General features: G+C 32.5%; 1 protein-coding gene across 13 annotated transcripts in view; it reads right to left on the bottom strand.

The window, feature by feature from the left end:
* MIA2 (MIA SH3 domain ER export factor 2) overlaps positions 1 to 22,357 on the bottom strand; it is an 81,488-nt gene that overhangs the window by 34,706 nt on the left and 24,425 nt on the right. For 9 of the 13 annotated variants that reach the window (XR_004320644.1, XM_032481934.1, XM_032481933.1 and 6 more), the window contains 9 exons: positions 16,628 to 16,759; positions 14,838 to 14,859; positions 14,661 to 14,749; positions 8,358 to 8,426; positions 6,766 to 6,792; positions 6,074 to 6,184; positions 5,372 to 5,443; positions 4,734 to 4,838; positions 553 to 675 (listed from right to left, as the gene is read on the bottom strand). Coding sequence is in view for 12 of the 13 variants with exons in the window: in XM_032481934.1 (XP_032337825.1) it covers positions 553 to 675; positions 4,734 to 4,838; positions 5,372 to 5,443; positions 6,074 to 6,184; positions 6,766 to 6,792; positions 8,358 to 8,426; positions 14,661 to 14,749; positions 14,838 to 14,859; positions 16,628 to 16,759 (750 nt within the window). In the remaining variant the exon portion in view is untranslated. The remainder of the gene's footprint in view (positions 1 to 552; positions 676 to 4,733; positions 4,839 to 5,371; positions 5,444 to 6,073; positions 6,185 to 6,765; positions 6,793 to 8,357; positions 8,427 to 14,660; positions 14,750 to 14,837; positions 14,860 to 16,627; positions 16,760 to 22,357) is intronic. The other 4 variants (XM_032481932.1, XM_032481937.1, XM_014561973.2 and 1 more) reach the window with 1 other exon arrangement.

Below are 22,357 nucleotides of genomic sequence, written 5' to 3'. Positions count from 1 at the left end.
TATTCCTAGTGGAGTCAAATTTCAATTAGGTTTACGTTTTACAAAGTACTCATCTCTGTGAAAGTACATATACCAGTTAGTCTAGGTATTAAAGATAGTCAGTCAATACATATAATTTCATTAATCTAATTTCTAAAATTCCTTCCAACCTCTTCTTTTTTTTTTAATGGAAGTACTGAGGACTGAACCCAGGACCCTGCGCATGCTAAGCATGTGCTCTACCACTGACCTATATCCCTCTCCCCTCAATCTCTTGTCTTGCTTCATTAAATACCTAGGCTGAAATACAGGGTTGGGAGGGGAAGGGGGATGGGGAAGGACATGCAGAATGTAGATATGTATATATGCTACAAATCTGTAAGTCTTCAAGGAGCATTTGGCAGCAAGGATAACAACCCTGGTACAAACTGGAACATATGCCAAAAAGGACACCTCCTCAAATGTGGCCAAATAAATTATCAAAATAAAAATTGCTAAAAACAAAAATTTTCAAATTTAAGAATTAGCATAAAATTCTGGCTGACTCAGTCACAAACCAGCAGGGGAATTTACCTTAATCTGATTTTCTTTATCACACAGAATTTGTTCCATGTGTACTTTGGAGTCTTCGAGTGTTACTTTCTGTTTATTAAGTTCACTCACTTGTTCTCTCCATTCTTCAGCTTCTTGTAAAAGCTAAAATTCAAACCCAGAAAAAGAAAAGCAACTCATATTATCTTATCATACTTATGTGTAGAGGCACTTATTTATGTATCTAGGTGTATCACTAATAAATATCATACAACGCAACGTGTCCCTGAGAAGGGAGAGAGAAAAAGGAAGGGAGGAAAGAAGAGAGAGGGGGACAGATGAATGGAACGAGGAAAGAAGGGAAGGAAGTGAAAGAAGGAAGGAAGGCCTCCGGTTTTCAAAGAACTTTCAAAACAGGGGTAATGTAAAATAACAGACACAAATATTCTTCAACTGAGTAACATAACAAGTTTACATCAAATAAAAAGCTTTCTGAAACAAACATATCATTAGATTCAGCCACTCCTTACCATTTCTTATACTCCACATAAAATGCCATACCTTACATTAAAATTTATTTTTTAGTCATGTGCTGTTTTGTAGTTAAAATAACTAATCTTCAGAAATACCATTAATCTGGCACAGATCAAATTCTACATAAACAATCTTTCACTATATATACTTTCACAGGAGATGAAAGACTTTCTGAACATGACACAAAATATACAGATCATTATAAAATATAGACTTAACTACATAATGCTTAAAAGCTTTATAAATCAAAAAATTACAAATAAAATTTTAAAAAAGATTCCTAGAAAGGAATTCTTATATCCACCATATAAAAAGACAGTATCAATCAATTAACATACAAAGAGCTCTTAGAAGTCAATTAGGGGCCAAAAAAAAAACCAACAACAACAAAACAAACGAATGAGCAAGCAATTCATAAAAAAAATTGAGCCATACAAATATGAAAAAAAGGCCAAATTTAAAGTCTTAAAACACTATTCTATCAAATAGCAATTACTGGGTTTCTCTGCAAAACTCAGACTTCATCAGCATATTCCTTAGCACAAGAAAAAACTAATCCTTTTCCATTAATGTATAAGATGACACCAACAGATAAAAATAAATGGGAACTGAAGAAATTTTGCATCTGGTGATTAGGTGGTCTCTCGTGAGTTACTACAGAGACTGCATACAGAGCAAGCCGTTTTTTAAGGTTAATGTAAGAGTGTATGAGAACATGGAATCAGTGAATACAGAACAGTTTGTTTCAAGGACTTTGGTGATTAAAAAAGAGTTAGATGAAAGCAGCTATAAAAGAGTTAAGACAATCTATGTGAAATTTTTCCAAAGTAGAAAGGTCCACTTTTTTTCACAAACAAAAACAAATATCTTTATTGTTTAGGTATCATAGGTAAAATATAAAATGAAGATTTACACAGAAAATTTTAAAATTTTAAATTTTAAAGTCTATGTCACATCCAAAGTTCAATTAATTTCACTAATAGAGAAAATCCTAATTGATTTTTGTTCCTCGTTTATTTATTTTTCATTACAATCCTTTTGGTGGGGGAGGTGGGAGAGGGGTTGGGGCTAAATTTTTAGAAAAGATGACTTTTGATTATAACACAGCAAATTTAACACAGGACTTACCACTTTCTCCTGAAATCTACTAAGATGACAGAAAAGAGGTTTAGGAGAAAAAAGCATAAACCCATAAGGAAAAAGAGAACAGGTGATGAAGAATAAGATAACTCCAGAAATGGAAAGTTGAAAGAGACGGAAACATAGTAAAAGACTACATAGAACTAAAATCTAAGGTGGAAGACAGGAAAGTCTAAAAGCAGCTTGATTGGATACAACCCAGAAAGACTCAGAATTTAGAGGCAGAAGCACTGGGTTATAAGTGGAATGAAAAGAGGAGGAATGCCCAAAAGTCTGCATGAAAAGCAGTTAGAAAATCTCCCATGTTCTCCTTGTACGTACATACACACACACATTCTAATTCTCGGTCCACCACTTCCTCCGCCACACCCCACTGTCTTTCACATGCACATGCACAAACACATACTTACACACATACATACACATCTGTCAAAAGCCTAGAGGGTTGTTCTCTGGAGAGCTGGAACCTAAAACTCGGGGACATCTGAACCAGGTGAAGGTGGGAGTAACATACTGAAAACGCAAAAGCATTAACTGAAAGCTGACTTACTGAGTAGTGAGATACCAGCCCACCACCACCTCACTAAGCTGCTGTCCTAGATGCTGGCAAACAGGCTTATACCCCACAAATGGGAACTATGGAGGAGTCACGCCTGTGGGAGGTGGTCTTTGGATACCAACAACTGGGGATCCTCCAATGAAACACTCTAGCCAGATTACCCCATAGAAGGGCCCAGGAGAAACACACACAAAGCTTCCAATTAGATTTGGAGAGTTTCACTATTAATGAGCAGACACCCATGAATCACCAAACATCTGAAAAAAGAAACTCTTACATAAAATACAAAAGCCAAAACAGAAAATAAAGGAACTCAAAGGAAACAAGACAACTCAAAGATCTGAAAAACACTTCAAAAAAAGAAAAAATAATATCCTCAGCAAAGACAGATACTGAATCCATCAAACCAGAAAAAGGCATAAGCAAAAGAAAACAAAAACTCTTATAAGTGAAAAATATCAGAGAATAAGTGAACAAAAGCTCCACAGAGACAAAGTAACCAAAAAGGACATTTTTAAATAATTACATGTATCATAGAAGATATATCCCAAAAAGTATAAAATAATTCAAGTAAATTTCCCAGAACTAAATCAACAGCAGGAGTTTCCAAACTGAGAGTAGCCAAGAAATGTATGGCACACTAAGGCACATCACCATGGAATTTCAGAGAACTGGAAACAATGAAAGTGAAAGATACAGAAGTGTAAAGATAAAGAAAGAAGAGTAGATCACAAAAAGGGTTCAGTAATCCAAACAGCATTTGACTTTGCAAAACCAATACCAGAAAACGAAGACAATAAAGCAATAATGTCAAAATTTCGAGAAAAATTTTTCAACACAGAAGATACCCAACCAAAATGTCAGTAAGTATGAGAGAAGACATTCTAAGGTATGCCAGTTTTTTAGAAGTTACCTTCTCTACCTTTCTCAAGAAGCTAATCATGGGAATTACCCACATAAGAGCACAGCTTGGACACAGGATATAGTGTCTTTCTTATGTTTAAGTCTTTCAGCTATTTTGAGTTTATTTTTGTGAATGGTGTGAGGGAGTATTCCTCACTGATTTACATGCAGCTGCCCACCTTTCCCAACACCACTTGCTGAAGGGACTGCCTTTTCTCCATTGTCTAGGACAGGAAATAGAAGATCCAACACAGAAGGACAAGGAGAAGGATGGAGTGAAGTGAAATCTTAGGACAACAGAGGACAACAGACCTAGAGAACAAGTTCCTACTGGACCAAGAGGATGAAGACTCCAGGAAGAACTGCTTCAAGACAAAAATGAAATTGGCAGATCACCCAAAGCATCTGAACACATAAATAAAATACTTACATAATCCCTAGAAGAGTATAAAGATGAATCACAGATAGATATAAAGGAAATGAGACAATTATTAACTCTAGGGCAAATAAAACATGGGGTCAAACAGAGTATGTATTCAGAGCACATCACGTGACTTGGCTGTAATATTTGTAAAATCATAAATGATGCAATCACTGATAATTCTTCCCACTGAAAAATTCTAACTGTATTGGGAGAACAGTGAGAGAAGAAACATCTATGGGTGTGTGACTGTTCTACATGTGTGGGAGAGGAAGAGGGTATAAGTTAAATTAAATCCTCATTAGATCTGTCATCACAGCTGCTTCTGTCCTTAGGCCCCACACCCACAGCTGCAGTACCTCTCATAGGTGTTCTCTGCCCTCCTTCAGGCTGGCTTTGAGGAGTTAGTGCTAAACGCTATTTGCTGTGATTATCAAAATGCTGAATGCCCTGGGTTACTTCCACTCATGGGGGAAGAGGGTGCGAGGAGTATAGACCTTTGTATCATATACTAAAGAGACGCCACAGAATACATGGGAGACTGAACTGCTCTCGTGGTCTCCAGAAAGAGCCTACTCTTGCCCCTAGCACGAGTCAGTTATGAGTACACCCAAAACATTCATAATTACATATTCACAAGCAGAAGAGTCCCTTTACAGTACAAACCTGTTTCTGGCTCTCCTGAAGTTGGGAGTTTTCACTCAAAGCATCTTTTATAGCTATCTTAAGTCGTTCTTCATTCATTTGAAATATTTTGAAGGTTGTTTTGGCCTAAGTAAAATACAACAGAATGAGATTATCAGAATTAGTTTAATACAACAGCTCTTTTTTACACACACTCCCTAAAACATGGAATTAAAGTCAAAACTATGCCAAATATTATATTAACAGGAGAGGCAGCATGCTGTTAGCAGAAAAAAGGCTGGCCTAGAATCAAGGTCTAGTCCTGGCTCTGCCACTAACTTGACCTTAGACAAATGATTTAACCTCTCATAATCTTCTATGCACTATGCAGCAAATTTTGTTAACTTTTTACTGTCTGTCTCTCATACCAGAATGTAAACTCCATGAGGGCTTTTCTATTTTGTCTACAATGTTAAGTACCAATCACCTTCAACAATGACCAGTACACAGCAATAATTCAATAAATACCTGTCCAATGAAAAAATGAACTTTCCTGAGCTATACTGTATTTTTTTAAAAATCTAAATTCTAATATTATACTTATTCGATCATTATAAAAGTGATAGTCAAATGTAAATGATTTTCAAAACCAATAAACCTATTAAACCACTTCAACTTACTTCAGCAACTTGTGATTTGAGGGACTTTGACTCCTCTTCTAGGGACTGTATCCTTTTTGAAATATCCACCATCTAAAAAGACAGTATCAGTCAATTAACAAGTATTTACCAGACTCCTCCAGGTTCCAAGATACCAATATATTAGGTATAACTAACACTGCACAAAAAGGACTCAAATTAAGAAAAATTCTCAGCCATCTGCTTAAAAGAATTTCATATGAAAGTTATATAACAATAGTATTTCAACTCATCTTTAATATTTCATAATGTTTACATTATATAGGCTCAAAAGAAGTCCACTAGCATCATATCTTACTAATCTCACACACATCAAGGTCTTCCTTAAGATGGATTTTAAAACAGAATGACAAAGTTAAAATGTTTTTAACACACTTTATGAGTAATTAAAAAAAAATCCACTACGTATGTGATTGTGCAAGTTAAGTTATTTATGTGAGCTACTTTCATAGTGCAAATAGCAAATTTTTATAAGAACATGCAAGAAATGTAACATGGTAATAACCTCCAACAAACAAAAAGAGCTAGAGAATCTGGAAAATTTTACTCTCCTCTTTAAAGCCGTCAGTATTCTTTGGATTTTTTTTTTTTTACACTGCATTTAATAGTTTAACTAATATCATATCATTTTTTAACTCAATAAATTTCTTTTTCCTATAGTTTCCTCAAACATAAAAGTCTTACCAATTCATCTTGCTCCGAATGTTTAGATTTCCCTTCTTCTAACTGTTTTTCTAGAAAATGAATTTCATCCTCAAGTTCAGATTTGGACTTGAGCAGCTTTTCACAGACTGCCTAAAAGAGGAAGCCAACTTTATAAGACAGACATAGGAATTTTTGATAAATCAGAATTTAAGATAAATCAGATGAATATAATCAAATAAATATATATTAAATAAGTCCCAGTTTGTATATCTGTTCATTTTTATAACATCGAAATAATAGCAATTCTAGCAGTTGTCAGCAAACTTTTTCCATAAAAAGGCAGAGAGTAAACATTTAAGGCTTGTAGGCCAAGCAGTCTCTGTCCCAACTATTCAAGGGGTATGTGTATGTAGTGAGAAAGCAAAGACAGCACGTAAATGAATGAGCATGGCTGTGTTTCAATAAAATTTTATTTACAGTGACAGGTGGCGAGCCCAGAGTCTAGTTTGCCAACCTCTGCTCTAAAGCATTACCAAAAAATAAATAAATAAATCTAATTTAATGTCATTAAAGACATAATAAAAAATAAACTCAAAAAACAATCAAGATTGCTTCATATATTCTACACTAAATTAAGACTTTTTCATTTTAAATGATTGTGATCTTTTTAATTTAAAATGATTAGTTATTGGATTATTCCAATTGGATTTCAAATACTGTAATAAACATACCTCCGGTATTTGTGATCCTTCAACAAACTTGTCAAAAAAAAATAAATAAACAAACCGAAAAAAATCAAAGAATTTAATGCAGGCCAAAACAAAAGCAGAACAAGTACATACTGTATTATAGTAGTTAAAAAACTTATTTATATATATTTACTCAAATTTGACTATCTGATTATATGAATTCTGAATTGAATCAAATTACTTTGTTGTTTTGATTTTATCTACAGATTCAAATATCAATTTTTAATTGTATCACAATATAGTTTATGTTTAATTTATGTTTACCAATCTTAAAAATAAACATTAAATGTTTCAAAAAATTACTAAAATTAGAGAAAAACTTGCAAAATGTTCATTTTAAAGTAAAAATTCAGCTAATTTTACTGCCAGATTATGTAAATTCAATGCCTGAAAATAAATCGGTGTGTTTTATTTCATCCACAATGCCACAAAACTTGAGAAAATGTTTATGCTCTCCAGTTTTTGCTCTTTTGTTAGTATACCAAATTCCTTGTAAAATTGTATTTTAATCAATCCAATAAATTACTACTGGAACAGTAGTTAAAACAAAGGGTCAACAGATAAAACAATTTCAACAAGCTCTTGAGGATATTAACAGGTAACAAATGAAGAAAGAGAAGACTGAGAAATTAGTATCATTTGGAATTCAATTTATAACTATCTCTGGACTCTACTAGGAAATTCTGAATCATGATACATAAGCTTCTGGTGATTGCAGACATCAGTGATTGAGAACTGTCAAGCTGAACTGACTAATAAACACATACACCAAAGGCACAAAGTCCTTCATTTTCTATTTTAAAATGAATATGCTTTTTACAACGCTTCAATCTCTAAACAGTAGTAAGGCACACCTATTACTTACCCTAATCTGTTGTAGTTTAGCTCGATCACAAATTACCACAGTCCCTCCTTACTACTCGCCTAATCATACCTGGCTCAGGAGAGCCAACTATGCATTATCTCTTCCAAATTCCACATTCAGTGGCATCGTTGGTACCTTGGAATTGGTGGGAGTAGTTATACAACAGAACTCAGCAAAACTAAGGGCCCCTGCTTCTTAGAGAACCAAGTGTTAAACATTTAGCAGCAAACCACTGTGTGTAACATAAATCTATGGTCTAATTCTAGTCAACTCCTAAAATACTGGGATGAAGTAAAAGAAAGTACTGCCTCAATTTACATAACTTCTTGTCACCAACTATTCCTAAATTTACAAAAATGAATTCCATTTTTCCATCCTGGAGCAAACTGAGTCAAAAAAGGAATAGTTACCTCAATATATTTCCCAGGGATGAAGAATAAAGAGCTTCAATTTAATAGCCCTAGATTCCAGAGAACTGAATATGCTTCATTCGAAACAAGTTATCAACAAGAGCTCAAATTTTTAGGATATCTTTTGCTAACTACTAATAGTCTATTTTCTATATTTAACTTTTTCTTTACATTTTAACATCCAGAAATGCTCTTTCACATTTCCTTTGAAACAGTTTTGAGAAGATACATTACTTTTAAAGTTTGTTATTTAGTAAGATTCCTTCTCCAACTTTTATAATTACACTATTTGTTTTTACCTCCAAACATTGTGCTTCTGTTGACTCCTCAAAGCTGGAATCCTTTAAAGATGACTCTAAACCTTCATACTGAAAAAAAGCGACACTACTATGTAAAAGTTCTATAAATTTTACTCCAACCTACACATGCCCTACAATCCACTGATTCTATGAAAAGCAACAGTAAATCCTAACTGAAGAAAGAGAACATCATCCACAGCTTCAAATTTACCTCTACAATTTTTGTTATGATATTACTGACACTCAACATAAAATAACCCAGCACTCAAGAAAATAAGATTTGATTGAGAAGCAAGGGGAAAAATGAGCAAGAGAAAGACTCTCGGAAGATGTAGGTAACAGATTTCTCCTTTGGACAGTAAAATAAGTAAGCTGAATATATAAGAAGAACTAAAAGACAATATTGAACCAAAGAAAAAGAACTATAAAAAGAGCCACAATGAAACTTTAGAACTGAAAAAAGTAATAATGAAATTAAGATCTCAATCAACAGATGACTGGATAAAGAAGTTGCAGTACACACACACACACACACACACACACACAATGCATAAAAAAGAATAAAATAATGCCATCCACAGCAACATGGATGGACCTTAGAGATCATCATTTTAAGTGAAATAAGCCAGAAAGAGAAAAAAAAAATACCATATGGTATCACTTATATGGGGAATCTTTTAAAAATGACACAAATGAACTTATTTACAGAAGAGAAACAAACTCACAGACACAGAAAACAAACTTACGGTTACAGGGAGGGGAGGTTAGAGGGATAAACTGGGAGTCGGGGATTTGCAGATACTAACTACTAAAATAGATAAACAATAACAGATAAACAATAAAATAGATAAACAACAAAGTCCTACGGTATAGCACCGGGAACTATATTCAGTATCTTTTAAGAGCCTATAATAAAAAAGAATATCAAAAGGAACATATAAATATATATATATATATGTATATCAGAAATTAATACAATATCATAAACCAACTATACTTCAATTAAAAAAATAAGAAAAAAAGATTTCAATAGATGATTTAAAAGATTCAGATGAAGAGAATTAGTAAAATGGAAGCTACATCAGAAGAAAATATCCAGGATGAAGTGTGAACAAAAAGACGGACAATCCAGAAAAGAACATAGATACATTATGGGATATAGTAAAAAGCTAAAATATAAGTACTTAGAATCCCAGGAAGAGAAGGGGGAAAAAAGGCAAAAACAATTTGAAAAAGTAATGATCGAAAGTGTTCCAAAACTAATGAAAGACATTAAGTCACAGATTCCAGAACATCATGAACCTCAAGAATGAGAAACAGAAAACACTATATCCAGACAACTAGTAACACTGCTGAAAATAAAAGACAAAGAGAAAATCATAAAAGTAACCAGATAGTTTCTCATAAAGTTAAACAATATCTGCCCTATGACTCACCAACTCTAATACAGATATTTACTAAAGAGAAATGAAAACATATATATACACACACACACAAAAGAAAAAAAAGCCTGATAGAATGATCATAGTAACTATTCATAAAGGTCAAAAGCTGGAAAATAAGCATATTAAGAGATAAATGGATTTTTTAAATTGCGTTAGGTTGCTACAACACAAATTTATTTATAAGTAAAAAGAAAAACTACTAATATATGCAACAACATAGTGAATCTCAAAAACATCATGCTAAATGAAAACAGACAAGCACAGAAGTATGATTTCATTTATACAAACTCTGTAATAGACAAAAACTAACGTATAGTGATAAAAACAAAGTGGGTACTGGTAAGGGACTGACTGAAAATGAGCACAGGGAAATTTAAGGGTGATAGAAATATTTTATATATTGATGAAGTGGCAGATTCATGGGTGAACAGACTTGTCAGAACTAATGGAACTGCTTATTTAAGACTCTCCATTTTACTATAAAATCATACCTCAATTTTAAAAATTGAAAGAGAAAAAAGATCCTGAAAAAGACATACTATCATCAAATTTCAACAAAACTTATTGCTGACTTAGCCCACAAACATGGCAAGAAAAAAAAAAGTAAAATGAGATGTCCAAAGCACTTAAAGAAAATAACTGCCAATTTAGACTACTATAAGAGTATTCTACAAAATGAAGAAATAAAGACATTACCAGACTAGCAAAAGCTAAGAGAATTTATCAACAGTTTTCTTATTCCAGAAAAGAAAAGACCAGAAGGTCTTTCTATTTATTATTCTTTAGGAGGAAGAAAAATAATCCCAGATGTAAGCTGGAAGGGAAGTAAAAGAATGAAGAGCAACAGAAAGAATAAATGTGTGGATAAATCCAAATGATTGTTAACTGTTTCAAAGGAAAACAAAATGATTTGGGGGGTTACATAAATATAAAATCAAAATATAGTGCAACGGCCCTTAGATCAAAGGCTGCAAGGATGCAAGTGGAATTAAAGCATTCTAATATCTCTGCATTGTCCAGTAAGTAGTAAACACATAAATTTGTATTAGACTTTAATAAGTTAAGGATACACGTTGCAAATCTCTAAGGTAACCATTAAAAGAATAGAAAATAATCCATAACTAATAAACCCATTGACACAGAAGATATTAATAAAAAACTATTTCAATCTAAAAGAAAACAAAAGAGAAGAGGAGAAGGCACATGGAACAGAAGGTCAAATAGAAAATAAATAGTTAAAATGATAGATTTGAACCTTAATAAATTAGAAATTACATTAAATGCAAATGAATTCAATAGTCTAAATAAAAAGTTTTTTTAGACTGATTAAAAAAAGCAAAACCCAACTATATACTATTTCCCAAAAAGACAACTTAAATATACATATATAAAAAGGTTGAAAGTAAAATAGTGGGAAAAGATCTATCAGGCAAATATTCACTAAGTGAAAACTAAAGTAGTTAACACTATATACCACAAAAAGTCAAGAATTACTAGAAATAATTCATGATATTAATTTCATTAATGCGTTTCATGATAAAAGGGTTCATTTCTAACTAGGAAGATAAAATAATTTTAAATCTGTATGCACCTAACATAGCCTAAATATACATAAAATTAACAAAACTAAAAAAAGAGAAAAAGAAATCCAAAATCTTAATGGGAAATGTTAACATATTTCTCACAATAACCAATAAACAATATGAATTTTAAAAAGTGATTTAATTTTTATATTTATATAACAAAAAGTTTTAGTAAAAAAAAATGGAATGGTATTGGTACAAGGATAATACATATATACTGTATATGAAACATGTACCAATATCAATACTATGTAAAGCCAGAAAATAAGTATCAACAAACAACAAAGGACCGAAATTATACAGAATATATTCTCTAAATTAAGTATAATTAAGTAAAATTAAGCTAAAGCTTAATAACAAACAAATTATTGGGAAATCCTCATGTTAGAAATTAATAAATATGCTAACAAATAACCAATACTTCAAAGAAGATATCACAATAAAATTGTAAAAATATTTTACACTGAATATCAGGAAACCATGACATAGCAAAAGTGGTGAGATACTTTAATGAAAGCCAAACTTCCCAAGTAAATTATAACTTCAATACAGAAATTACAAAAGAAGGCTAAACACTCAATGATTTAAGTACCCATCCCAAGAAGTGAGCAAAGAGCAAATAAACGAAAGAGAAGTGAAAAAAAGAAGTAATAAAGTAACGAAATTGAAAGCAAATAAAGTAAAAAGAATCAACTGGGCCAAAAGATTATTCTTTGGAAACACTAAAAAACTGATAAACCACTGTCAAGGCTTTTAAGAAGATAAAGAGAGAAAGAAGGACAAATAATTATCAGAAATAAAAGAGCAGATCTTTCTAAAAGTCCCAAAAATGTTTAGAAAAACAAGAGAATAAACACCCGACCAGCAATGAGCAAACCAAAAATAAAATTTAAAAAAAGCAACTCCATTTGCAATACCATCAAAAAGAATAAAATACTTAGAAATAAATTTAACAAAAAAAAGTCCAAACTTTATACTCTGAAAACCTCAAAACTGAAACAAAGAAGACCTAAATAAATGGAAAAGCATCTCATATCTATGGGTCAGAAAACTTAATACTGTTAAGATGGCAATACTCGCCAAATTGACCTACAGATCCAACATAAGCCCTATCAAATCCCAGCTAATTTATTTGCAGAAATTGCAAGCTGATCATAAAATCACAGAAAATGCAAAAAGCTCAGAACTGTCTTGAAAAGCTATAGAACACATATTTTCCAATTTCAAACCTTACTACCAAGCTACACTAATCAAGACAGTGTGGTGCTGGCATTAAGGATAGACATATAGAGGAATGAAATACAGCTGAGAATCCAGAAATGAACCCTCACAATTACGGTAAGTTGATTTTTGACAAGGATGTCACGACAATTCAATGGGGAAAGATAAATTCTTTCAACAAATGGTACTGGGACAACTAGATATCCACATGCCAAAAATGAAGCTGGACCCTTACTACCTTGCACAATATACAAAAATTAATTCAAAATAGACCAAAGACCTAAACATAAGAGCTAATCCTATAAAACTGTTAGAAGGAAACATAGGCATAAATCTTTGTGACCTTGTTTTAAGCAACAGTTTCTTAGAAATGACACCAAAAGCATAACCAACAAAAGAAAAACTAGATAAACTGAATCATCAAAATTTAAAACTTTTATGCTTCAAAGACACCACCAAAAAAGTGAGGAGACAACCCACAGAATGAGAAAAAATGTTTGCAAATTATATACCTGATAAGGGACTCATATCTATGATATATAAAGCTAGAACTCAGTAACAAAGACAAATAACACAATTTAAAAATAGGCAAAGGAACTGAGTGGATATTTCTACAAAAAAGATATACAAATGGCCAATAAGCACATGAAAAGAGGTTCAACAACACTGACCATCAGGGAAATGCAAATTAAAACTTCATTGCGACAACACTTCACACCCACAAGGATAGCTATAATCAAAAAGACATAATACCAAGTGTTGGGAAGGATATGAAAACGGAACACTCACAAACTGCTGGTGGAAATATAAACTAGCACAATCGTTGTGAAAACAGTCTGGCAGTTCTTCCAAAAAGTTAAATATAGATCCAGTAATTCTACTCTTAGGCAAATACCCAGAGCATTTAAAACATATATCCACACAAAAACCTGTACAAGAAAATCCAGAGCAGCACCATTTATAATAAAAAGTACAATAATCCAAATGTCCATCAACTGAAAAATGGATATATCAACTGTGGTAGGGAGTATTATTTGGCAAACAAAAGATATTAAGTACTGATACATGCTACAACATGGATGACTCCTGAAAACATTATGCAAAGTTTAAAAAGCTAGTCATGAAGAACCACAGGCTGCATGATTCCACTTACATGAAATGGAATCCAGAGTAGGCAAGCTTATAGAAACAGAAAGTAGGTGAGTCATCTATGGCTTGGGAGTGGGAGAGACTGCATAAAGAGTAACAGCTAAGGGGTGCAGTATTTCTTTTGGGGGTAAAAAATATGTTCAAAAACTATTGTAGTGATGGATGTACAGCTGTGTACATCCTTGACCCTGGACTAAAGAGCTTCTAAAACTGTGAAAAAAATTAATTTCCGTGTTAAGTTACCCAGTCTGTGGTACTGTGTTATGGCAGTCCCAGCAAACTAATATAAAGACTAAATGAAAAAAGTAAAACAAAAGAGTTTCTAAAAGATAACACAGAAGAATAACTTCATATTCTTGAGTAGACCAAAAAAAAAATTTTACATAGGAAGCAAATAGCAGTCAACATAAAGAAAAGATGGATAAATAAGACTATGTTAAAAGTAAGAACTTCTGCTTACCAAGTCACCGTTTGAAATAAAAAGGCAAAACAGAGTGGAAGAAGATATTTGCAATGCAGGTATCTAACAAAGACTTGTATCCAAAATACAGAAAAAAAATCCTACATACCAAAAAGGAAAAAGATAGATAACCATACCTTTAAAAATTGGAAGGGAAAAAAAAAAACAAAAAACACCTTGACCAGGCAATGTCACAGAAAGGATATCCAAATGGTCAATAAACATATGAAAAGGTGCTTAACCTCATTAGTCAGGGAAACAAAAACTGAAACCACTATGCACCTACCACAAGGGTTAATATTACTAAGATTGGTAATATGAGAGCAACTGAACTCTCATTCTTTGCAAACAAAGCATTAATAAACTTACACAGAAGTAGCTGCATTGAAAGGTATAAAGCCCTCTGACTCTAACATGAATGTCAACATTTTCAAAAATGTCTTACCTCTTTTTGAAAAAGGCTACATTTTTCAAGTAGTTTACATTTTTCTTCGATTAGTGTAGAAAGTTCTACAGCCAGCTTTTTCTCTCTTCCTAAAAAAAGTTAATGTTATCAAATTTTTTAATTTATTCAATTATAAATAACAATGATGAGATCTCTAAAACAGAAAAGAAAACTTACCCACATAAAGCCGACTTCTAATCTGAAAAATTTTTAACAAAAATTACATTAAAACAAATACACATTCAAGCAAATATAATTTATTTACCTTCTACAGCCAACTTAAAAACAACAGGTTTCTTATTGCCTTAGTATAAACATAAGTTAGTCAACAAGTGCTCTATTTCCAATGAGAAAAAATGCTACATGTTAAAGTCTCCCTACTGAGGATTCACTCTGTGTTAGCACATTAACGGCTCTGAAATAAAGTCTACCTTAAACATACCTGTTTCATTTCATTTAGCCCACTGCTCCTCAAACGTATTTGACCCTAAAACAAACTACTTAAGGAAGCCCCTATTATCATCTCCCCTAGTATTAATAACCAAAATAACAGTTTAAAAAATGTTACTAGGGGGCCATGGATCTGATAACCATAAGGAAAAGCTTAAAAAATATTTTTTTATCTTCTTTAACCTCTCTCTCAAACAATGAAGGAAAAATTTCATTTTTAAGGGGACCAGGCTTAGGGCTAAGGTAATATAAGTTAAAAAAACAAACAAACAAACAATGGGGACATAAATCATCTACAGAAGATGTATAGGAATTAAATTAAAAGAAACAAGATTTAAAAGTCAAGGTACAGAAAATAAGTATAGATGAGGAACAGTTAGGGAACTGAAACATCAGATTCAGAAACAATCTCAAAAGGTAACTAAACCATTAAAAAAAAGGAGGAAAAAGTTGAGATAACGAAAGTCAGGAGAAGAGCCAATATCTAAAAAGATAATAATCCCACAGAGGAAAAAAATGTAAAATGCAGAAGAAATGTCCCAGAATTAAAAAAGACAAAAGATCTCATATTTAAATATTCAAGAAAATTCTAAAGAAGAAATAAAATCTAACCTAAACATATTATATTGAAGTAAGAATATCAAGTTAAAAGCTTCCACAGAGAATCGATCAATTACAAATGAGTAAGAATCCCATTGACACTAGACTTTTCAATGAGTAACATTTGATGTTAAAAGACAAGGAAGTAAGGGTTTTCAAGTATTAAAAAGACAGAACTCTCTTACAAATATACAACACGAAACATGTGTAAGAATCTACACAACAGCATTATTTGTAATAGAGAAATCTGGAAACAAATGCCCATAAAAAGTATAAATTACCTGTAGTATATTCTTACAATGTCATATTCTAGTACAATCAAAACAGGCCCAAAATATGGAGGAATGTTAGCAATCAATACAGGATGGAGTAAAAAACAGTTTCAAGACATGATATATGTCATGAAACTAAGCAAATTACCATACTTTTGAAGGATATATGTAGATAAGACCCCAGAAGAAAAAAATTTAAGGCATAGGAATAATCAACATAGGCTCCAGAACAGAATTACCTCTAGTACTAGGAGGCAGGGGGATGAAATGAGAAAGGATCACCTATATGTAAGTGGCAGTCAATGTTTTTGATTCTAGCTTGGGTGGTACATTCACAGGTGTTTAATATACTGCTAAAAATAAACAGACCCCAAATAATAAACAATTAAGAAATAAAGGTAAGGTTTTAGTATTAGTGTGGAATACTCCTACAAATAAATTGTTTTTAATTTTTACACTTTAAAAAATTCCTCTAAATCCATATTCAGTTTCTAAGAGCCACATATTAACATGAGGAGCCCAGATTACAACTGAACTTCTTTCATTAAAACAAAAGGTATGTTTCTCATATTATTTGTTCAATATGAGGACACAATGAACATTCTCTTATGTATTATATAACTTAATATAGCATTGGTTACTTACCGATCGAAAACTTCTCCACAAAAACAAGAGAACAGCAAAAAATCCAACAATAGTTGCACATATCACCAATTCCCATGGAAAACCATAGAAATTAGAACCCGGCCTCATATTCTCAGGCAATGCTGCCACAACCTTCAAGACAAAGAAAATCAACTTCTTAAAAAATGCACTTTTGATAAAAACTATTGATTACAAACTGCTATACACAAGTTTTGTGCCCCCTCAATCCCAACATTCCTATGTGAAAAACTAATCTCCAATCTGATAGTGTTTGAAAGTAGGGCCTTAAGTCATGAGAGTGGAGCCTTCATAAAGGGGAATGATTAGTCCCCTTAAAAAAGAGGCTCCAGAAAGCTCCCCTGACACTTCTACCACAGGAGGTTATAGTGAGAAGTCTATGAACCAGAAGTGTGCCCTCATCAAACACCAGATCTACAGCACCTTTATCTTGGTGTCCCCAGCCTCCAGAACTGTGAGAAAAATGCGTGTTGTTTAAGTCGCTCTATGGTACTTTTGTTACAGCAGTGCCAATGGACTAAGACACAAACATAACTACAAGTTTACAAGTAAACACTATTAACACTCTCTTCATGAAATTGACTACCAGGCTACCACCAAGCAGAAGGTATCAGAGTGTATTTTTCTGGCAATTTTCAACCACTATTTACAAGTGATAAAGGACAGCAGTATGATGAAATACAACGATTTTCATACGGGTATTCAACAGATGCCTCCGAGCTTCTGAAACGGAGAGTAAGAGGAGAGAAGGCCAGAGAAAGAAGCTGAATCAGGTGCTCTGACCCTGATTCAACCAGTTTCGGCTTTTTCTGTATATTGAGTTCCAAACACAATTTCCCTATGTGGCAAAAAGGATCTGCTGCTTCACTTTGTAAAAAGTTTGGAAACTACTGATGGTGCCTTGGATTTAGAATCTGAATCCCTCCACCCTACCTCTGTGGCTCCCTTCTATTAGAAATGGGAATAATGCTGCATGAAATGCACAGCAGGTACTCAATAAAGGGAACTATTTCTATTACTCCTCCTCCAAAGACCATAATCCTGTAACCATGTCCTTTCTACACCCCTCTCTCTAGCAAGTCTTCAGCACAAAACAGCTTAAGGCATTTGCAGTTCTGTATTTCATCTTTCTCTGGGTCACCTCATTTTTCATCCTCATCCTATGTGGTTATTTTTATTTTGTTACCAGGCCCACATAGTTCTCAATCACATACAAAGGTAAAATACAGGAGGAAAAAAAATACCCTTTTACGAACAATCTCAAGTCAGGTTTGATGCTTTCCAGGGTTCAATCCAAAACCTCTATGGCAAATCTTCCCTTTTTAGGCCTTTTCTACCTAGAAAAACACCCTTTATCAACTATTCTCCTCTCCAAAATATTTTTTATATCTCTGATCTATATATATTCTCTTCTAAAATGTTATTTATAGTTCATTCAACTGTATTAAAAAAAAAAAAACCTAAATACATCTTCTAAAAAAAAAAATACCCCTTTACCCTTATCTCTACCTCTGCCACTCCTTACATTACCTTGGTTACCAGCTCATAGGATTGTGACATCACTAGAAACAATCAATGATTAAAAAAAAAAAACTTCTGTTTCTGAGAAAGAGGTATTCAACCCACAAAACTGAAGAGAAAAGGAGTTTTCTTTACAGTTTATATAGTCTCCAACCATCTTACTTTCAGCTAACTATGTCAAAACATAAAATGCACATCACTTCAAAAATCTAACAATTGACATGATCTCTTTACAATACTATAACACTGTAAGGGACAATTCTAGGAGCATCTCTCAGATTAAACAAGCAATTATCTTTAGTATGGTGATATTTCTTATATTCAGTAGCATTTTATTACTCCTTCTGAAAGGAAATGGCAAATCCTAGGTTAAAGCCTTCAGCCAGTGGAATCTAGTGAGATCTAGCGGACTGAGAAATAGCAAAGAATCTGAGTCTCAAGAATTGATCTTAAATCCATTGCTCTAGTCTTAGTAATTCTGTTTTTCTCATAGAGACTTTTCACCCTTAAATTTTAACTACAATATAGAACCCTATCTCTTCAAAAGTATAGGGAAAAGACTGAAAAATTGTGCTGAACACTGGGAATTTGACACATTGTAAAATGATTATAAATCAATAAAAAACGTTAAAAAAAAAGTATAGGGAAAAAACCCAAACTTAACAAACATCAATAAATATAATGAAATACATAATTACACATGATTCTATAAATTGGTCCTAAATTTTAGAAGTAATGGGTAACCCTCCATAAAATACGGTAGTGATTAATCACAGAATACTTAAAATCTATTCCTACTCCCTAACATGAGTATTAAAGGAATTCTAAACCAAGCATCTTAAAGGAATCAATTAATCAAGTTGACAAAATATTGTAAGGTTAAATTAAAATTGTTTTTCATCTAATTGCAAGTAAACATGATCTATATTAATAAAGACAATATAATTGAATGTCAACATACAGGCCCTCAGATTGTAATGCAGTTTCATGAAGCTACACTCTCCAAGACATAAAAATTGAAAAATGAATTCTCCTTTACATAATAAATTAGATTTTTTTCCTGTAATTAGTAATAAACCACCAAAAAGTTTAAAAGAGGTACTGATTCACTCATTATTCATAATTAAATTTGATAAAAACTATTTTGAGTATGCTTCTTAATTTTAATTTTTTTATTTTACAAAAATGTAAACTGGTGACCATTAAAAATAATAATTCTGCCTTTAAAAGAATATCAAAAGAGCTTTAGAGTCAAATGGTCTAAAAAGAGTTAAGGTAGAATTAGAGTTCACCCAAACAAGATGAAATGGGGTATGTAAAATTAATAATTACCTCATTAGAAACTGCTAATATTCATTCAGTCATTCATCCATCTACCCATCTACTAATTCCACATTTATTAACAAGTTATATTCCAGATACTTTTTAAAAAACATACTATCTTTTCAACTTTGTCCATTTCCATGGCTTTAATTACCACTATGATAATAATGCACAAATCTATGACTCCAACTGTGAGTTTTGTAATACCAGATTATTGGACAAATCTACATGGATATCCTGGAGGGAATAACAAAATGCAATACCCTTTCATGATGAAAACACTCAGCAGGCTAGGATTGAAGGCAACTATGAAAAACTCATAGCTAACATCAAACTTAATGGTGAAACGCTGAAACCTTCCACCTGAAGATCAGTAACCAGACAAGGATGTCCACTCTCTCCACACTGATTCAGTATGGTTCTGGAGGTTCAAGCCAGACCATTAAGAAAGAAAAATAAATAAATAAAATTAAAAGGCACCCAGACTGGAAAGGAAAAAGTAAAACTATTTACCTTTGAGGAAGACATAATCTTATATATAAAAAATCCTAAATAATCCATGTAGACATACCAAAGAAAAAAAACTGTAGAGTTAACAAACAAATTCAGCAAAGCCACAGGATACAAAATGAAAACAGAAAAATTAGTCATATTTCTATACAATAGCAATAAACAATCTTAAAATGAAATTAAGAAAATATTTCCATTTACAATAGCAAAAAGAGAATAAAATACTTAGGAATAAATTTACTCTGAAAACTACAAAATACTTGCGAGAAATTAAGTAAGATCTAAATAAAGGAAAATATATCCCATGTTCATAGATCAGAAGACTTAATATTGTCAAGATGGCAGTTCTCCTCAAATTGATCTACAGAGTCAATGCAATCCCTGTCAAAATTCCAATGCCTCTTTCATAACAATGGACAAGCTGATCCTAAAAATCACATAGAAATGCAAGGAATAGTATTTCTTTATATACAGATATATAGCCATACATACATACAAGCACATGGCTATCTATCTATCTATCCACACACATACTAGCCAAAACAATACTGAAAATGAAGATCAATGTTGGAGTATTTATACTTCCCTATTTAAAAACTTACTACAGAGCTACAGTAATAAAGACAGTTTGGTAATGATTTAAAAGATAGACATATAGACTAATGGAGTAGAAATGAGAATCCAGAAATAAACTATTAAAATTATAAACATTATGACACAAATAAGACATATAGACTAATGGAGTAGAAATGAGAATCCAGAAATAAACTATTAAAATTATAAACATTATGACACAAATAGATGGAACGATATACCTTGCCCATGGGTTGGAAGAATTCATGTTGTTAAAATGACAATACTACCCAAAGCAAACTACAGATTCAATGCAATCCCTATCAAAATATTAATGGCATTTTTCACAGAACTAGAACAAATAATTTTAAATTTTATATGGAAACACGAAAGACCCCAAATAACCAAATCAAACTTGACAAAGAACAGAGCCGGAGGAATCATGCTCCCTGACTTCAGACTATACTACAAAGTTAAAATAATCAATGCAGTATGGTACTGGCACAAAAACGGACACATAGATGAATGGAACAGAACAGAGAGCCCAGAAATAAACCTATACGCTTACAGTCAATTACTCTACAACAAATAAGGCAAGAATATACAATGGGGAAAAGACAAGTCTCATCAATATGCGGTGCTGGGAAAACTGGACAGTGATATGTAAAAGAATGAAATTAGAATGTTTTCTCACCCCATATACAAAAGTAAACTCAAAATGCATTAAAGATCTAAATGCAAAGCCAGAAACCATAAAAATTCCTAGAAGAAACCACAGGCAGAAAACTTTTTTTGACAAAACTCACAGCAAAATTTTTTTGGATCTGTCACCTAAGGCAAAGGATATAAAAAGTGAAAATAAATAAATGGAACCTAATTAAACTTAAAAGCTTTTGCACAGCAAAGGAAACCATTGACAAAATGAAAAGACAACTACTGAATGGGAGAAAATATTTGGAAATAATCTGACTAATAAAAGCTTAATATCCAAAATATATACACAGCTCACTGTGTATAATAAGAGCTTAATATCCAAAATATATATACAGCTCACAATTCATTATCAAAAAAAAAAAAACCCAATTAAAAAATGAAAGACCTGAACAGACATTTTTCCAAAGAAGACATACAGATGGCCAAGAGGGACATGAAAAGATGCTCAACATTCCTAATCATCAGAGAAATGCAAACCAAAACCACAATGAGGTATCACCTCAGAGAATGGCCATTATCAAAATGACCACAAATAACAAATGTTGCCAAGGATGTGGAGAAAAAGGAATCCTTGCACATTGCTGGTGGGAATGTAAATTGGTTCAGTCATCATGGAGAACAGTACGGAGGCTCCTCAAAAAACTAAAACTAGAGCTACCATACGATCCAGCAATTCCACTCCTGGGCATATATCCAATGAAAATAAAAACACTAATTTTAAAAAGATATACCCACCCCAATATTCATAACAGCATCATTTACAATTGCCAAGATATGTAAGCAACCTAAGTGTCCACTAGTAGATGAATGGATAAAGATGTGGTACATATATACAATGGAATACTATTCATTCATAAAAAAGAATAAAAGTTTGCCATTTGCAACAACATGGATGAACCTGGAAACTATTATGCATAGTAAAATGAATGAGACAGAGAAGATAAATACTGTATGCTATCACTTATTTGTGGAACCTAAAACATAAAGCAAACAAATACATGTAACAAAATGGAAACAGACTTATGGATATAGAGAACAAATTAGTGGTACCAAGTGGGGAGAGGGAACAGG

Source organism: Camelus ferus, chromosome 6 (genome assembly GCF_009834535.1).
Source record: "Camelus ferus isolate YT-003-E chromosome 6, BCGSAC_Cfer_1.0, whole genome shotgun sequence".
Lineage (NCBI taxonomy): Eukaryota > Metazoa > Chordata > Mammalia > Artiodactyla > Camelidae > Camelus > Camelus ferus.
This window is presented reverse-complemented; position numbering and strand designations above follow the sequence as displayed.